We start from the raw sequence: 20,065 nt of genomic DNA, 5'->3' as shown, positions 1-20,065 counted from the left end.
GCAAACAAGTAGCCAGCAAGAGGGACTGTCATTCTCCCTGGATCTAAAAGTGAGAGTCTGGCACCTCTCACCCTGATGCTCTTCCACTCGACCTAGGATTCTTGTTTCCTGGCGAAGCCTTCTACACGCCTCTATGCATGGAGGCTGCAGGTGTTGGTTTCATTCTGTAAGAAAAGAGTATATGGGGAAGAAGAGAAAACAGATTCACTGCTGGAAAATTATTTCACTATTTCTGAAATCTGCTGGAGAGCCACGTGCACAGTCCTTGAGATTCAGGCTATGAATGTAAATGAAGCTCTGAATTGACCTTTTCCTCTTTCATTAATAACAGATCAATAGGTTGGGTAAAGAGGATAAGCACTTAATGAAGAAAGAGAGGAACCCAACTCTTCCAACACACACACACACACACACACACACACACACACACACACACAATTACATTAGCATGTTAGTTAAGCCCAGGAATAGAAATATTTTTGCATGTGTGTCTTTACTTCCTAATGTTGCTGTGCTTCATTTTCAAATATTAGACAGCTGCTTGATATCTAAAAGAGAATGTATATTGCGTACTGTAGACTGTTTGAAATGAGATCATTCATTTGGGATCTGTAAATTTTTCTTATGCAGCCCTAAATAACAAAAAAATCTCTCTACACCCAGTTTGCTTACGTATTTGCATGAAGCTTTTACTGTCACCCATCTGAGTTGCCTGGAAAACTTCCATATAGATAAAGAATTCACAGTGATAATTCAGTTTAAAACTTTAAAAGGTCAATAGGGGGGAATTCCCTGGCGGTCCAGTGGTTGGGACTCCGTGCTTTCACTGCCGAGGGCCCAGGTTCGCCGAGGGCCCAGATTCGGTCCCTGGTTGGGGAGCTAGGATCCCACAGGCTGTGTGGCTTGGCCAAAAAAAAAAAGAAAAAGTCAATAGGATACTTAGGGGTGTGCTACCCAATGGACACCACCTCCTTCGTTTATTCTGTCAGCAAGCATTTATTTAACAACTCTTGTGTGCCAGGTATTGGAGGTACAGAAATTAATGAGAAATGGCTCCTGCTGAGGAGGAACTGGCAGACTAGAGGAGGAAACTGACACATAATTAACTAGCTGTTGTACAGTGTGGAGCACTGCACAGAGTACACTGGACTATAAGCAACGTGGTGTCAGGGATTTTGCTTTGGTCACTGTTGCAATCCTACTGCACTGACTGCCTTACACAAAGCAGGTGCTCAATAAACAATTCTTTGTCCACTAAATTAGTAGTGTTAGGGCTACACAGAGAGTAACTGAGACAAGCTGGGTTACTAGGAGATCTCCCTGGAAGAGGTGATGGCCGAGCTGAACTGGAAGACTTTCCAAGTCCGTTGTCTGTCAGATGCCAGCACCGGGGTGATATCACCCGCCTGGAGTAAAGTTATTGGAATCTTTTGGGTGCTGTCAGACCCTTCAGAGTACTGTACACACAGTCCCTCCCAGACCTGGCTGCCGGTGACCCAGGGTACAGTGTGGACCTGGTTTCCAATTTGTACATCGGCTGTGTTTTTGCTTGTGGAAAATACAATTTTAACAATTTGACAAGCCGCATATAAAGGCAATTCTGAGCATTATTGTTGCTCGTTACTCTCCCTACCCTTTGTCTGTCCTGTGTATTATGTAAAGAATAAAGGTGGCTCTCCCAAATGGTTATACCTCCAGTGGAAGCAGAGTTTTTTGTTTTTTTTGCGGTACGTGGGCCTCTCACTGATGTGACCTCTCCCGTTGCGGAGCACAGGCTCCGGACGTGCAGGCTCAGCGGCCATAGCTCATGGGCCTAGCAGCTCCGCGGCACGAACCCGTGTCCCCTGCATCGGCAGGCGGACTCTCAACCACCGCGCCACCAGGGAAGCCCAGTTTTCTTCTCTTGTGCATAAGTGATTTTTATCATTTAACTAGCTCAACTTTCCTTTCATTCCTGTAGGATGCACTGAAGGCCCAGTTGACCTGGTCTTTGTGATCGACGGATCCAAGAGCCTCGGAGAAGAGAATTTTGAGATTGTGAAGCAGTTTGTCACTGGAATTATAGATTCCTTGGCAATTTCCCCAAAAGCCGCTCGAGTGGGGCTGCTCCAGTATTCCACGCAGGTCCGCACAGAGTTTACACTGAGAAACTTCAGCTCGGCCAAAGACATGAAAAAAGCTGTGGCCCACATGAAATACATGGGCAAGGGCTCTATGACCGGACTGGCTCTGAAACACATGTTTGAGAGAAGTTTTACCCAAGTAGAAGGGGCCAGGCCGCTCTCCGCACGGGTGCCCAGAGTGGCCATCGTGTTAACAGATGGACGGGCTCAGGATGATGTCTCCGAGTGGGCCAGTAAAGCCCAGGCCAATGGTAATATGGGATGGAGGTGTGGTTTACACCACTCAAGGTTCGGGTTTCTTAAACTCACTTGGTGTTCACATGGGGCCACAGGAGTGAGATTCTTTGAGCGAACAGAAAGGCTTCCTGTCCCCACTGTTACACACCTTTACTAAACTGCCACCTAGTGGCCTTAAAGGCACCCCACAGGAGTTAAAGGACTCGGGAAGGATACGAAAATCTTGCGGACTATACCTGAGTAATCATCTACTGTGATTTACTAGCCAGGGTGTGACCGCCAGAGCAGAGAATCAATCCTGCACGTGCTATTTAACCAGAGAAATACACAACAGTTCCCAGACACTGGTCTGGTTGCTTTAGAATCACCTGAAGAGCTTGATAAAAATTGACTCCTGGTAGGAGGAACGCTTACCAATAGTTTTTTCTCCTTTTTTAAGCAATGCTTCCAGTGAACACTCTGGGAGTGCAGTGGCCTTAGGACAGCGAATACTCTTGTGTTTGCAGGAGGCAAAAGTTAACTTTCGAGAAAATCAAAATGTCAGACAAGATCGTGACCCTAAACTCTTGTTGCTCAGTAGAGCTCAGCCTCTTCTCTGAGGTTTGTCTGACTCCATGTATAATGCAGGGGGACTTGAGGTTACTTCATTTGTGTCTAGATGTCAAGTGTGGCGGGGGAATATGGCTCTTGACGAAAGGAAACCCAAAAGCTATGATGGTTGGTGGAGAGAGCTTGAGGGAAAGTGTCTGGATTCCTTGGGGAGATGAGAAACCTTGAGGTTGTGAAGCAGTTTGCTTGAAAGCTGCTTTCTTTAAGAACTTGTCGTGGGCACATTGCTGCAGCAGGTCCTGTAAGCGGGAAAGGATATGTACCAACCAGGGCTCCATTCAAGACTTTATGGACTCAGTGCCTCCATCAGGCATGGAACACAGTACATGTGTGACCAGTCCTTGCTGAGTGAGTGAACAAAGGGTGAAAGTGCTGGCAATAGCACTGGTGAACTCCGTTCCTGCTCACAGAAAGGCTGGTTCACCTCAACATTCAGTCACTCTCTTCACAGAGGAGGCCGTTTTATTGATATTGCTTACGTCACTCTTTTTTTCTGAACCCAATAGAGTAGGAGCCACAAAGTGTCCTGCCTGAATCATCTGGGTGGATTTTAAAACTGGCTGCTCACACGCAGTTCCCCTGCTTCTAGACTAGCTTACCTGAGCCTATGTCAAACCCACAGGCCCCTCTCATCTGCATTCTTAAAATGTATAGGGGAAAGCACCCTGTCTCCAAAATCAGTTGTCAACCCTTTTATTTGTCTCATTGAAGCCAATCTACCTTACTCTTACCCAAATTTCCACGAATCCTCCAAAGACAGGTGGTGGAAGAAACATGTTTACTTGGTTCTTGAATCAACAAGATTTATCTGAAGTGACATCCTCTAACGAATTTAATTACTCCTACGTATAGCTAACACAATCTTAAAATAGTAGTTATCCTTTTTAGGAAGCTGTGCATAAAGTCACTGGGCTCTCAGACAAGTATGCTGAACTTGGCTGTTGACCTGACACAGACTTTAGAACGAGGCCAACTCTTGCCCTTTGGCTTTTAAAGAGCCATTTTTATGTCTGTTTTTTTTTTTAAAAATCTAGTCTAATGAATTAGCCAGAATAAGATACCTGCTGAAAAATGTTGAAAATCAAGCAGAACTTAGGTTCTTATTATGTTTTACTTTCAGTTGAAGAGGATATTGGGGAAGGGAGTCTAATGATTCATTTTGTTTAGAAAAGCTTTTGGAACAATCTCATATGCCTCTTGAAATCTAAGGTTGATACTTGGGTTTGTTCTTTTTTCTGACTTACGGGATTTCCATTGGTCTGCAGATTCTCCTTTTCAGCTTAGCACCTCCTCACAAGGCTTTGTCCTCCCAAGATGGGTGGGCAGAATACAGCTTCACTTGGCCACAGGTCACTTAAAGTTCCTATCTGTACCTCTGAGAAGTAGAACCTAGGTTACAAGGTCATAAACTGACCTGTTTCTTAGAATTCTCCCAGAAGATTCTCATTTAGTAAGCCATAAGGTAGTGCTCTTTTCTACTTTACCACAAGGCTAATTCAGGGAAAAGTTGAAGATTTGTTAATGACCTTGTCCAGAGCTGAGCAACAGGTTGGTGGTCTAGCTCCCCAACCTCCTTCATGCCTCACCTTCCTCTCGCTTGGATCCCTGTCTTTTGCTCACAAGGCCAAAATAAAAATGATGCAAAAGTAAAGGGAGGTTGACATGGACCCCTCAAATCACACCACTTATTAATATCCAGCTGGCTGTGGGTGCAGTACACACAACTTCCAGATCCTGGGAATACAACTCTAACTACTGTGTTCTTTTTTTTTAATTTAAGTAAAGTTGGTTTACAATGTTGTGTTAGTTTCAGGTATACAGCAAAGTGATTCAGATTATATATATATCACATATATATAATCACACAGATATATTATTCTTTTTCAGATTCTTTTCCATTATAGGTTATCATAAGGTATTGAATATAGTTCCCTGTGCTGTACAGTAGGACCCTGTTGTCTATTTTATATATAGTTGTGTATCTGTTAATCCCAAGCTCCTATTTTATCCCTCCCCGCCCCTTTCCTCTTTGGTAACCATAAAAGTCTGTTTTCCATGTCTGTGTAACTACCCTGTTCTTAACTTGCTCTGTTCCTTAGGTGTAACCATGTATGCTGTTGGGGTAGGGAAAGCCATTGAGGAAGAACTACAAGAGATTGCCTCTGAGCCCACAGAAGAGCATCTCTTCTATGCCGAAGACTTCAGCACGATGGGCGAGATAAGTGATAAACTACGGAAAGGCATATGTGAAGGTAGTATAGCTTACGTCTAGGAGAGACCTTAGCAAACAGAGCAACATGTGAATGAGAAATTCTCAACCCACTCCTTCAAAGTGCTCAAAAAAGTGCCTCCCTTGTAGGCAGGGCCAGTGATGCCCAGAAACACTAAGCACAAAGTGGAATAGGGGAGAGAGAAGACAAAATAATAGCTAACGTTGCTTGAGCACTTGCTCTGTACTGAGCAGTGTGATGAGTGTTCTGACACATGGCAAAATGCTTAATCCTCACAAAAACCCTATGGAGATGAACACGTAACTAGAAAAAACCATTATATGAATCAGGAAAGCTGATGCACATTTTGGGATATACCTGTAACTAGAGTGGAAAGGGATGGTAGTCCTTCCAAGCTCACTGATGAAAATATAAAGAATGCCCTCTTGCATGGACTACTTCTGTTTACAGAACATTAAACTGCCCTTTAGAATTTAGAATTTCTTATGTATAGGAGCCCCTCGTGCTTTTCTCCAGCTCACTATTGTGTGGGTGTCCTTGCATATAGCAGTTCTGCCCATTTTTCCTTTTACTTCTGTCCCAGCTTCAGTCGCCAGTAAAATCCCAGTCAAAGTGATGTGTCTTATTCCTCCACAGGAAAGAGCACTGGGATGAAAGAGGCCAGGAAGGGAAAGCCTTTCAGATTTCTAATGCAACTTGATAATGTTTTGCCTCTAAGCTCTTTCATTTAAGCTGAAACACCTCAAATGGAGCTGCTGCCACTGCAACTTAACCCTTGGACAAACTTAATTTTTTTTCCCACCCTACCTTCTAGACATAACATTTTTGGGGATATTCTTAAGATGCATTTAAGGGATCCAGGCTTCTCTTACTAGAGAGAACTGCCCTAGAAAGGTCTTAGATTATCGGGGGAACCAAGTGCTTTTGTGAATCGGTGGTGGTACCAAATCAAACCAGAACATCCTGGGTGGTGGCAGGTAGGTAAGGAGTTGGTCTGGGACCAGTTTCCTAAAGAACACATGCGCCCATGTGGACAACTGTCACTCTTTTGGTCATCTTTTACCTCTCAGCTCTGGAAGACTCTGGTGGAAGACGGGATTCCCCAGCAGGGGAACTGCCAAAGAGGGCGCGCCAGCCAACAGGTACATTTTTTAAAAGCCGTATTTTTAGAATCTTTGGTTGATACTTACACCATGGTTTCCCCACAGACAAAAGTTGTTCCATCACACAGGAAACATTTACACTTTTTTAGCCATAGTTGGTAATAGCCTCTCTGCTGACAGTCTTTCTGCCATAGTATGTCCCAAAATAAAGCTATGTACCCCATTCTAGGAATACCAAGTACCTTGCTCTGACAGCTGATGGCTGTATTATAACCACAGCCATGTTAAACAGGTTTGACTTCAGTTTTCTTTCTCTTTACAGAATCTGAGCCAGTCACCATAAATATCCGAGACATACTTTCCTGTTCTAATTTTGCAGTGCAACACAGATATCTGTTTGAAGAAAACAATCTTGCACGGTCTACACAAAAACTTTTCCATTCGACAAAATCCTCAGGTAATTCCAAGTAAAATATTACTATAGGGTAATTTGCTATCAGCCTCTCAATTTGCCAACAAACTCAGCTTAAGGGAGGACAGGAAAGGAGGAAGTAGGAGTGGGGGAAAGAGAAGAACTTAAGAAAAATGAGAACTAAAAGAGTAAGAGTTTATTAAGAGAACTAAAAGAATAAACTAAGAGTAGTCCTCCCGCAGTCCACAGTAAAGGCCCCTTCCAGCACTGGAAGCACATACAGCCCTTTCCTGGTATTTACTGGATGTGGCTGCATGGAAAAAGCTGAACATTTCTTTCATTATGGTTTCCTTCATATGCTGATTCAGTCCTACTGTTATGCGTCTGGGAAGTTTGGTGGGTTATGGAGTTGAACACTTTCCATCTGCTTTCTTAGGAAGTCCTTTGGCAGAAAAACACAATCAATGCAAATGTGAAAACCTTATAATGTTCCAGAACCTTGCAAATGAAGAAGTAAGAAAATTAACGCAGCGCTATATCCTTTTCTAATGTTATGCTTCTGTATGGAATGCAAAGAATATTACCACAACTTCAAAAAATTCTATATATGGGTATATATCAAATGAAGTCATTTCCACAAAGTCAAGAACAGTGAACTCCAAGAAAGTCTTTTTCTTAAGCAGACTGATAGGTGCTTGAGAGCCAAGGGCAAGCCAAGCTTCTGGCACAGGTCAAGCACTTAGCTGCTATCTGCGGTTGGTTCTAGGAGGTTTAGCAGTAAGGCCAGTCTGCCAGTCAGTATGCAAGGTAAAGAAAAAAGACTTATTTAACTCCTTCTCTGCTGGGAGGAAATGAAAGCTATATACGAGATCTGAAGTGCATTAAAGATACAGTGCGTATAGGCAAAGACTTATGTAGAATGAAGAGGTTTCAAAGTCTTTTACCTAAACTCCAAACCCTTCCTTTGGCCCCAAGCCACACTGCGGCCACATCTGGTCAGTGTGTAGGTTTAGAGGACTGGGGTGGGGGTTTTTTTGTTTGGCAGCAGAGATCTTTTTTATCAGCACTCTAAGATGAAACATTCTACCAAGGGAACAGCAGGATCCAATGATTCATTAAAACATTACAAATAAAAGGGATGCTTTGGGATAATGGAGAAATGAGGACTCAGTGCTTTTATACACTGAACACACCCTGCCAACTGCTCTGAACTTAAAATTATAGTAAGCTGCCTGATATCTAGCTCAACATGCATCAACTAGTCTAAAGGGAAATGGTTTAATTCTGAATTATTTCTGTGCAAATGGGTTTATAAAATAAAGAACAGCATACAGCCATTCCCTCTCTGAAAACTGGAAATATGCTCCATAAAGTAAAGTAAAATAATCTGATAGTGTTTAATACAGGTGATGAATCCAGGCTCTCATTCTGCCATTGAGGGAGCAGGTGGAGGGTATTAAGAAGCTTCAGGAAGGAAGACAAATGTTTATTGTAATGCTCCTCTGCTCTGCCTTTTCCCAGCCCACCTCTGAGAGTTTACCTCACAAGAGAATAAGGCAGTTATATAGAAAAGAGAATAGGTTGGGACTTCCCTGGCAGTCCAGTGGTTAAGACTTTGCCTTCCAATGCAGGCGTGCGGGTTCAATCCCTGATCAGGGAGCTAGGATCCCACATGCCTCGCTGCCAAAAACCCAAAACATAAAACAGAAGCAATATTGTAACAAATTCAATAAAGATTTTAAAAATGGTCCACATCCAAAAAAAGAAAAAAAATCTAAAAAATTATAAAAAAAATAAAAGAGCATAGGTCGGAAGTCTTCAAGGCTGCTACACTTTGGTCCTATCATCATTGGTGAAAACTCCCCATCTTTCTTCATCTCTTCTGATGTCATATCTTACTTTCCAAGGCCTAATCCTTTTGTTTTCTTCTCTTCACCTCATTCCCAACATTATCAGTTTGGCTTCAAGAGGTGTGCTATGGCAAATTAATTTATAAGCAACAGGGGTGTGAGTAGAATTAAAATTTTTAATAAGAAAAATCTGAAATATCTGGCTTTAAAGTTAAAAAAAGAAAAGAGTATTTAACCCCATACAGATTTATAGTCTTGATAGCACGTGCTAATGAGTTACTATAAACTTATAAGTCAGAATTTTTAAATACTTAACAGAAATGGGGAAAAAAAAAAACCAAAAGCCTTAGATTTTTCAGGACACAAATTCTTATGTAGATAAATCAGGTTGATTTGAATGTAAATAAATATAGGCCATTCAGATTCCTCTTCCTTAATTTGAGATTTACTAGAAGAAATGACACAGAGAATGGAAGCCCTGGAAAATCGCCTGAGATACAGATGAAGATTCAAAATGCTACATGTATTTGTATGTCATTGTATCAAGGATTACAGTGAAACAGTTCAGAGCCCCAAAAGCTCAAGCTATCATTAATTCTGTAAGGTTGTAAACTAAAACATAACTAGTACTGAGAAAGCTGGTTTGCTATAGAGCAAAGGCAAAAAGTACACATTAACTTGTATAAATTCATTGAGAAAAAACATCTTTCAGAATCCTAAAATGAGTTTATCAAGTGAGAACAAATAAGCTATGCAAGATATTCTGTAATATACTGTGGACACATTTGCTTTTGCCTTGTTCTGCCTTAGTGTTGCAATCTTATTTGACTCCAAAATAAAGTTTGCACAGTCTTACTTCCATAGAACACTGGCCATGGGAAAACTATTTTTTTTTTTGTATTGGACTTTACCTTGATATATGTATATGGATGTATACATAAAGTCATAGAACATATGTATCGTGTAACAAGTTACATTTTTTAATACAATATTAAAATTCACTTCAGAGAATGGTACTGTGTAAAATTCTAAGTTTAACTTTAAATGCAAGGTATGTATACATGAGAAATAGCTGAAACACATATGAAAAAAATGTTGAGTCTCACTGAGAATCAGGAAAACGCAGGTTAAAACAATCAGCTTGGCAAAAGTTAGCATGTCTGACTATAGCATTGGTAAAGATGTGAAAATACGGGGGCTCTTGTACACTGCTGGTGAGAACACAAATGGGCAGCCTCTGGAGTATAATCTATCAACACCTAGTAAAACTGAAAATGCAGCCCTACCCTGTACTCTAGCTACTGCAGTTACAGGTATCTAACTAGATGATTTTAGCCTCCTCGGTAGTGTATGCAGCCTGTTGCCTATACGGGTTGCCCTAACGGACGTTGGAGACAGCCCTTTCCAGTGTAAATTAATGACTGGCATGCTGTCGCCAATCTAGGCTCCAGACAGGTATGCACGGTACCTTTGGAAAGCGCCAGGGCACAGTGGCCAGGGTCCACATTGGCCAAATCATAATGTCCATCAGCACCAAGCTGCAGAACAAGGAACATGTGATTGAGACACTCCGCAAGGCCAAGTTCAAGTTCCCTGGCCGCCAGAAGATCTATATCTCCAAGAAGTGGGGATTTACTAAGTTTAATGCAGATGAATTTGAAAACATGGTGGCAGAAAATTGGCTCATCCCGGGGCCTGTGGGGTCAAATACATCCCTAATCGTGGCTCTCCGGACAAATGGCAGGCCCTGCACGCATGAGAGCCTTGGCGCTGTCCCCTCCTTACTCATGCCCACCAATAAATCCTACTTTCTTGTCCAAAAAGAAAAAGAATGTTACTCGAGTTGATAAAAGTTAACAAATTACAAATAACCTGAATCATCTTCAGAGAGGGAACTGATAAATTGTGGCATACCTCAGAAATACTATGCAATATTTAAAAGAAATGTATTGGGCTTCCCTGGTGGCACAGCGGTTAAGAATCTGCCTGCCAATGCAGGGGACACAGGTTCGAGCCCTGGTCCGGGAAGATCCCACATGCTGTGGAGCAACTAAGCCCGTGCGCCACAACTACTGAACCTGCACTCTAGAGCCCGTGAGCCACACCACTGAAGCCCGCATGCCTAGAGCCCGTGCTCTGCAATAAGAGAAGCCACGACGAGAAGGCTGCGCACAGCAACGAAGAGTAGCCCCCGCTCGCCTCGACTAGAGAAAGCCCGCACGCAGCAACAAAGACCCAACGCAGCCAAAAACAAACGAAAAAATAAAAAATTAGAAGAAACATATTGTCTACATGTATACATGGTAAAACTCAAAAACAAAGATGAATTTAAAAAGTCAATGGCAAACTGTGTTTAGCATACCATTTCGGTAAATGAAAAAAAAAACAAACTACACTGCTAGTTGTTCAAAGATACATAAATATGTACATTTAAGTACAAAATATGTTCCAGAAGGATACACACAAGAGTGGTGTTGTCCCTGGGAAAACAAGGAAGTGGGGATTGGGATAGAGTCGAAGGAGACTTCAAATCTATCAGTTCAAGGCACTTATAGGATCAAGAAAATACAAGTGGCAGCTTCTTTAAGAAATGAAGACCCCCACCCCCAATGACATCCATCCTATGGAACCTACTGTATTTTTGAGGCCAAATGATGCTTTTACAAACAAAACACCTTGAATAGGCTTATGTTTAAATACTTCAAGACAAGTGTTCCCATCAAAATTTCCTCCCAAAGGGCAGTGTGCTAAACTAGGAAGAACATCTCCTGGGCTACAATCCTATCTGGAAATCATCTAATTCTTTCCAAGCATAAGAGTTGTGATTCGAAGTATTAAACCTTCAGTTTATATTCATATTTGAGTCCTCCCAATGATCCTGAAAACAGGTTTTCATTAGAAGTGCTGATTTGGGTTGGCATTACCTTTTGAGATGTAGTCAGAGTTTCGGCATTTTCCAGCTGGCGCAAATCTGTCTTCTGTTGAGTCCTGGCTCCCTCTAGTGGCTCTAGACTGTGTGCACACAAACACGCAGCCACCACTCCCACACACTTTAGCTATTAAATACATGTTTCAACTTTCTCCAACTTGGGAAGGAAAATGCCTTCGTGGGATACAAAACCTCCAACCAGTCCATCAAATTTACATATTAATCTAAAATATTTAACTTGAATATTGTCTAAAATTTGAAATAGTTCTCCATTTTCCTTGTTTTGCTCTGTGTACATCTCAGGTATAAAAGTTTTGCTTTCCAGTTTCATTATTTGTGTGACCTTTCCAAGCCTTGATTTCCTCATCTGTCAAACAGTACTATCTCAGGGCTCTAATCAAGACGGCGGAGTATAAGGACATGGAACTCACCTCCACAAATACACCAAAAATACATCTACGTATGTATTCTCACAGAATACCTACTGAGCACTAGCAGAAGACCTTAAACACCTGAAAGGACAAGAAAGATCTCCCCGTGAACCTGTGTAGGATGAGGCGGGGGTGGGGGAAGCGGGATGGGACCTGCGCCCCTGGGAAGGAGATGTGAAGAGGAATCAGCGGCTCAGATGGGAGCACAACCACGTGCCACCTCTCCGTGCTCCCCAGCGTGAGACGCCCGCGCCCGTGGGTACACGTGGGGGCTGGGTGCAGAAACTTGGGTTTAGAGAACAGACCTGGGGAGAGGATTGGGGTTGGCCGTGTGGAGACAGCCCAAAGGGGCTGGAGCGCGGTACGGCCGCAAGCAGAGGTGTACACAGAAGCCCAGGCCCACCATAGAAGCAAAGCGCCACTGTTAAGCAGCGCACGAAGGAGGGGGCAGGGCCCAGTGTGGCAGCCTCTTTCCTCTGTGTACCAGCCACTGCCCCAGCGGCCTCCGGGATCAGGTGCTGGAGGCTGTGCAACTTAGGAAGCAGGGCTAAACCTCTCCTCAGGGCTGTGTGAGACGCGGGTTTACACCTCCACCTCCAGCTTTGTAAACTCAGCACTACGGGACGTGGACTGATAAACGGGTGTCCCCATGGCTGGGACAGGTCTGGGCTGCCTCCATAGCTTCCACAGAGGGTCCAGGTGCGAGACTACTGCAGTCCTGGGACCTGACTTCAGTGGATCTGCGCTGGTGGCCTTGTGAAAACACCACCTCAGGGGTACCCGAGCCAGTTGCCAGCACTCCTACGGTTGAGGCAGGACAGATGGCAGTGCCAACAGTGTACTCTGTGAGCCCGCACAAAAGGATGACAGGTTAACAATAGAGCGCACTCCCAGGCAGACAGCTCTGGCGGAGGAATACTCAGTGGCTCTCCTCCCAGTGGGAGCACTTCAATCCCACCTACCTCGCACCGCAGCTCAGAAGCGCAACTCAGAAACGGATCTGGGGGCTTCTACTCCAACAACTAGGGAGCAGATACTGTGCCTGACAGGGTTATAACAACCAAAGAGCAAAAAGAAGGCCCCACTTAACATCCGGTGCAGGCGCTGGTCACACCACCAGTCACACCCCCTTATCAAGGAGATAAGGACACACTGAGGAAAGAGGTGGCAGGCATCCATACTAAACACAGCCCTCGCACCAAAAATATTAAACCCACGCAGGCTACACAGGGATGCTCCTACATAGCCCTCCAAGATCACAATAGATAACTGTTTCTCCTAAACTCAGAGTAAGAGAAATACAAGTAAAATGAAGCAGAGGAATGACCCCCAGTTAAAATATCAAGAGAACTCCCCTTTGAAAGAACAAACAGATCTCTTCAGTCTGATAGACACCAAGTTCAAAAAAATAGATAATGAAAATACTGAAGGAATTAAGAAAGGCTATCAATAGAGATACAGATTACTGTAAAAAGGAACTAGAAACTCTAAAGAGGAGCCAAGAAAAATTAGAAAACTCATCTGCAGAGATGAGAGCTAAAGGCAGTGAGCAGCAGATTGAATAGTGCAGAAGAACCAAGATAGAATAGAAATCACCCAATCAGAACAGCAGTCAGAAAGCCAAATGAAAAAAAAAAAGAAAGCAATATAAGAGACCTATGGGATAATATAAAGCGTGCCAATCTACGCATAATAGGAATTCCAAAAGGAGAAGAAAGAGAAAAGGGGATCGAAAACGTATTTGAAGAACTTACGGCTAAAAACCTCCCAAACCTAGAAAGGAAACGGATATCCAGGTACAGAGGGTCCCAAACAAGATGAACCCAAACAGACCTACAGCAAGACATATTATAATTCAACTGGCAAAAGTTAAAGATAAAAAGAGGATTCTAAAGGCAGCAAGAGAAAAACAAAGAGTTAATCACAAGGGAACCCTCTTGCTGATTTCTCTAGAGAAACCTTACAGACCTGAAGGGAGTGGCAAGATATATTCAGTTAAGTCCTGAAAGGGGAAAAATATGCAACCTAGGATACTCTACTCAGCAAGATTATCATTTAGAATAGGAGAGAGAAAGAATTTCTCTGACAGGCAAAAACTAAAAGAATACAGCAATACTAAACCTATCCCAGGGACTTCCCTGGTGGTCCAGTGGCTAAGACTACTCGCTCCCAATGCAGGGGGCCGCGCTGGATCCTTTGGTCAGGGAACTAGATCCCACATGCCGCAATGAAGAGTTTGCATGCTGCAACCAAGACCTGGTGCAGCTGAATAAATATTTTTTTAAATGCTCAAAAAAAAAAAATACTATCCTAAAAGAAATACTGTAAGGTCTTCTCTAAATAGAAAAGAAGCAAGAAGCTATAGGAAAGAGAAAATAAGCCAGTATACAGATTAAAAGAAAAAAAAATTTTTGTCAAAGCAGTAATAACCACAATGAACAGCAAAAGGATAAACATGAAGATGTAAAAGAAGACCTCAAAATCATGAAATGTGGAGGAGAGTAAGAAAATGTAGGGTTTTTTTAGAAAGTGTCTGAGCATATATGAATATTGTCTAAAGCACGTAAAGGAAGGGGTTAACATACTTGAAAAACAGGGTAACCACAAATCAAAAACATATAAGAGATTCACAAAAACCAAAAAGAGAACAGGGCTTCCCTGGTGGTGCAGTGGTCAAGAATCCGCCTGCCAACGCAGAGGACACAGGTTCAAGCCCTGGTCTGGGAAGATCCCACATGCCGCGGAGCAACAAAGCCCGTGCGCCACAACTACTGAGCCTGTGCTCTAGAGCCCGCAAGTCACAACTATTGAGCCCACATGCCACAACTACTGAAGCCCACGCTCCTAGAGCCCGTGCTCCGCAACAGAAGCCACCACAATGAGAAGCCCATGCCCCGCAACAAAGAGTAGTCCCCGCTTGCTGCCACTAGAGAAAGCTAGTGCGCAGCAACGAAGACCCAACGCAGCTGAAAATAATTTTTTTTAAAAAGAGAACAAAAGCACAATATAAAATGAACTCATCAAACCACAAAAGGAAAAACAAAAAAGAAATAGAGAATCAACTGGGAAACAGGGCTTAAAATGGCCATAAATACATACCTATCGATAATTACCTTAAATGTCAATGGACTAAATGCTCCAATCAAAAGACACAGAGTGGCAGACTGGATAAAAAAAAAAGAGGCTACAATATGCTGCCTACAAGAGACCCAATTTAGGACACAGACTGAAAAGTGAGGGGATGCAAAAATATATTTCACTCAAATGGAAATGACTAGAAAGAGGGGGGTCACAATGCTCATATTAGACAAAATAGACTTTGAAACAAAGACCATAAAGACACCATATAATGATAAAAGAATCAACACAAGAAGAGGTTATTACACTTGTCAACATATATGCACCCAACATAGGAGCACCCAAATACATAAAACAAATACTAACAGACATAAAGGGAGAAACTGAAAGGAATACAATAATAGTAGGAGACTTTTAGCACCCAATCACATCAATGGACAGATCTTCTAAACAGAAAATCAGTAAGTCAACAGAGATGCTAAATGATACAATAGAACATTTAGACTTAATTGATACTTTCAGGACATTATATCCAAGAAAACCAGAATACACATTATTTTCAAGACACTTGGAACATTCTCTAGGATTGACCACATATTAGGGCACAAAATGAGCCTCAACAAATTTAAGATTATAGAAATTGAGTATCTTTTCTGACCACAAGGGCATGAAACTGGAAATCAACCACAGAAATAGAAATGAGAAAAAAATTATTACATGGAGACTAAACACGCTACTAAAAAACCTATGGGTCAACGATGAAATCAAATAGGAAATTAAAAATTTGAGACAGGACGTCCCTGGTGGCGCAGTGGTTAAGAGTCCGCCTGCCAATGCAGGGGACACAGGTTCGAGCCCTGATCCGGGAAGATCCCACATGCCGCAGAGCAACTAAGCCTGTGCGCCACAACTACTGAGCCTGCACTCTAGAACCCGCGAGGCACAACTGCTGAGCCCGCGCACCTAGAGCCCGTGCTCTGCAACGGGAGGGGCCGCCGCAGTGGAGCCCCCGCCCGCCGCAACTAGAGAGAGAGCCCGCACAGCAACAAAGACCCAACACAGACATAAATAAATTAATAAATAAAAAAAATTTGAGACAAATGACAATGAAAGCACAACCATACAAAATGTATGGAATGCAGCAAAAGCAGTTCTTAGAGGGAAGTTCACAGTGATATAGGCCTTCCTTAAAAAACAAGAAAAATCTCAAACAACCTAACCTACCACCTAAAAGAATTAGAAAAAGACCAAACAAAACCTAAAGATGACAGAAGGAAGGAAATAATAAAGATCATAGAGGTGATAAATAAAGGATGTTTTTAAAATAGAAAAAAAAATAAAAACAAGAGCTAGTTTTTTAAAAGGGTAAACAAAAACTGACAAACCTCTGGCCAAGCTCACCAAGAAGAAAAAGGACCCAAATAAACATAATAAGCAACGAAAAAAGAGAAATAGCAACCGATACGGCTGAAATACAAAACACTCTGAGAGAATACTATGAAGAATTATATGCCAACAAATATGACAACCTGGAAGAAACAAACAAGTTTCTGGAAACATACAGCCCACCATAACTGAATCGAGAATAAATAAATTGGGAATTCCCTAGTGGCGCAGTGGTTAAGAATCTGCCTGCTAATGTGGAGGACACGGGTTCGAAGCCCTGGTCCAGGAAGATCCCACATGCCGCAGAGCAACTAAGCCCGTGCCACAACTAATGAGCCTGCACTCTGGAGCCCATGAGCCACAGCTACTGAAGCCCACGCACCTAGAGCCTGTGCTCTACAACGAGAAGACACTGCAATGAGAAGCCCACGCACCACAACGAAGAGTAGCCATCGCTCACTGCAACTACAGAAAGCCTGCACACAGCAATGAAATTTAAAAAAAAAAGAAATTTGGGGCTTCCCTGGTGGCACAGTGGTTGAGAGTCTGCCTGCCAATGCAGGGGACACGGGTTCGTGCCCCGGGCCGGGAGGACCCCACATGCCGCGGAGCGCTGGGCCCGTGGGCCATGGCCGCTGGGCCTGCACGTCCAGAGCCTGTGCTCCGCGACGGGAGAGGCCACAACAGTGAGAGGTCCGTGTACCGCAAAAAAAAAATAAAATAAATAAAAATTAAAAAAAGAAATTGAACAGACTGATCACTAGACATGAAATAGAACCTGTTTAAAAAAAAAAGAATTGCCTACAGACAAAAGTCCAGGACCAGATAGCTTCACAGGTGAATTCCACCAAACACACGAGGAACTTATACCAATCCTTCTTGAACTCTTCTTCCAAAAGACTGAACAGGAGGGAACACTCCCAAAGACATTCTATGAACCCACCATAACCCTGACACCAAAATCAGACAAAGACACTACCAAAAAAGAAAATTACAGGCCAGTATCTTTGATGAATATAGATGTAAATATTCTCAACAAAACATTAGCAAACTGAATCCGACACCACATAAACAAGGACCAAGTTGGATTCATCTCAGGGTCACATGGATGGTTCAACATACACAAATCAATGTGATACACCACATCAATGAAAGAAGACAAAAAACACATGATCATCTCAACAGATACAGAAAAACCATTTGATAAAATTCAACATCCATTCATGATAAAAACTCTTACCAAGAGATATAGAGGGAATATGTCACAACATAATGAGCTATTTATGACAAACTCATAGCCAATATAATATATTCAATGATGACAAGGTAAAGCCTTCCTGCTAAAATGTAGAACATGACAAGGATGCCCATTCTCACCACTTCTGTCCAACACAGTATAGGAAGTCCTAGCCACAGCAATCAAACAAAGTAAGTAAAGGTATTCAAATTGGAAGGGAATAGGTAAAATTGCCACTATATGCAGATGACATGATACCATATATAGAAAACCCTAAAAACTCTACACAAAACTACTAGAACTGATAAACGAATTCAGCAAAGTAGCAGGATACAGCAAACATACAGAAATTGGTTGCATTTCTTTACACTAACAATGAAAAATCAGAAAGGGAAAGTAAAAAACCAGTTCCTCCTAAAATCACATCCAAAAAAATAAAATACTCAGGAATAAACCTAACCGAGGAGGTGGAAAGACTTACATGCCGAGAACTATAAAACATTAATAAAAGAAACTGAAGATGATTCAAAGAAATGGAAAGATATCCCATGTTCTTGGATTGGAAGAATTAATGTTGTTAAAATGGCCATACTACCCAAAGCAATCTACAGATTTAATGTGATCCCTATCAAATTAGCCATGACATTTTTCACAGAACTAGAACAAGTAATCCTAAAATTTATATGGAACCACAAAAGACCCAGAATTGCCAAAGCAATCCTAAGGAAAAAGAACAAAGCAGGAGGCATAACCCTCCCAGACTTCAGACAATACTACAAAGCTACGGTAATCAAAACAGCATGGTATTGGCACAAAACAGACATATGGATCAATGGAACAGCACAGAGAGCCCAGAAATAAACCCACAAACCTATGGTCAATTAATCTTCAACAAAAAAGGCAAGAATATACAATGGGGAAAAGAATTTCTTCAGCAAGTGGTGCTGGGAATGTTGGACAGCCACATGTAAATCAATGAAGTTAGAACACACCCTCACACCATACACTACAATAAACTCAAAATGGCTTAAAGACTTAAATATAAGACACGACACCATAAAACTTCTAGAAGAGAACTTAGGCAAAATATTCTCTGACATAAGCTGTACCAATGGTCAGTTTCCCAAGGCAATAGAAATAAAAGCAAAAATAAATGAGAACTAATCAAACTTATAAGCTTTTGCACAAAGGAACCATAAACAAAACAAAAAGACAGGGCTTCCCTGGTGGCACAGTGGTTGAGAGTCCACCTGCCGATGCAGGGGACACGGGTTCGTGCCCCGGTCCAGGAGGATCCCACATGCCACAGAGCGGCTGGGCCCGTGAGCCATGGCTGCTAAGCCTGCGCGTCCGGAGCCTGTGCTCCGCAACGGGAGAGGCCACAACAGTGAGAGGCCCGCGTAGCGCAAAAAAAAAAAAAAAGACAATCCATGAACTGGGGGAAAATATTTGCAAATGATATGACTGACAAGGGCTTAATTTCCAAAATATACAAACAGCTCATACAACTCAATATCAAAAAAACCCAATCAAAAAATGGGCAGAAAACCAAAATAGACATTTCTCCAAGGAAGACATACAGACGGCCAACAGGTACATGAAGAGATGCTCAACACTGCTGATTGTTATAAACATGCAAATGAAAACTACAGTGAAGTATCTACCACCTCACAACGGTCAGAATGGCCACAATTAAAAGTCTACAAGTAACAATAACAAATGCTGGAGAGAGTGTGGAGAAAAGGGAACCCTCCTACACTGTTGGTGGGAATGTAAATTGGTGTAGCCACTACGGAGATCAGTATGGATGTTCCCGAAAAAGCTAAAAAAGAGTTGCCATATGACCCAACAATCCCACTCCTGGGCATATATTCAAACAAAACTGTAATTCAGGACTTCCCTGGTGGCACAGTGGTTAAGAGTCTGCCTGCCAATGCAGGGGACACAGGTTTGAGCCCTGGCCTGGGAAGATCCCACATGCCACAGAGCAACTATGTCTGTGCGCCACAACTACTGAGCCTGTGCTCCAGAGCCCGTGAGCCACAACTACTGAAACCTGTGCACCTAGAGCCTGTGCTCCACAAGAGAAGCCACTGCAATGAGAAGCCCACGCACCACAATGCAGAGTAGGCCCTGCTCGCCACAACTAGAGAAAGCCTGCGTGCAACGACCCATCGCAGCCAAAATAATAATTCAAAGAGATACATGTACTCCTATGTTCATAGAAGCACTATTTACAATAGCCAAGACATGGAAACAACTTAAGTGTCCATCAACAGATGAATGGATAAAGATGTGGTACATATATACAATAGAATACTACTCAGCCGTAAAAAAGAATGAAATGCCATTTGCAGCAACGTGGATGGACCTAGAAATTATCATACTAAGTGAAGTCAGAAAGACAAATACCATATGTTATCATTTAAATGTGGAATC

At 42.5% G+C, this 20,065-nt stretch overlaps 1 protein-coding gene across 3 annotated transcripts in view; it reads left to right on the top strand.

Annotated features, from left to right (window-relative positions):
* The window catches only part of MATN2 (matrilin 2), a 157,462-nt gene extending 146,997 nt beyond the window's left edge, over nucleotides 1-10,465 (top strand). For all 3 annotated transcript variants that reach the window (XM_079901746.1, XM_079901747.1, XM_079901745.1), the window contains 6 exons: nucleotides 1,961-2,374; nucleotides 5,069-5,221; nucleotides 6,271-6,342; nucleotides 6,626-6,760; nucleotides 7,152-7,250; nucleotides 9,015-10,465. In XM_079901746.1, the coding sequence (XP_079757872.1) occupies nucleotides 1,961-2,374; nucleotides 5,069-5,221; nucleotides 6,271-6,342; nucleotides 6,626-6,760; nucleotides 7,152-7,250; nucleotides 9,015-9,070 (929 nt within the window). In that variant the 3' untranslated portion in view covers nucleotides 9,071-10,465. The remainder of the gene's footprint in view (nucleotides 1-1,960; nucleotides 2,375-5,068; nucleotides 5,222-6,270; nucleotides 6,343-6,625; nucleotides 6,761-7,151; nucleotides 7,251-9,014) is intronic.
* Nucleotides 10,466-20,065: the final 9,600 nt, after the last annotated feature.

The sequence above is a fragment of the Stenella coeruleoalba genome, assembly GCF_951394435.1.
Source record: "Stenella coeruleoalba genome assembly, chromosome: 17".
In the NCBI taxonomy this organism is placed as follows: domain Eukaryota; kingdom Metazoa; phylum Chordata; class Mammalia; order Artiodactyla; family Delphinidae; genus Stenella; species Stenella coeruleoalba.
The sequence above is the reverse complement of the archived record's forward strand: the minus strand, read 5'-3'. Positions and strand labels throughout refer to the sequence as shown.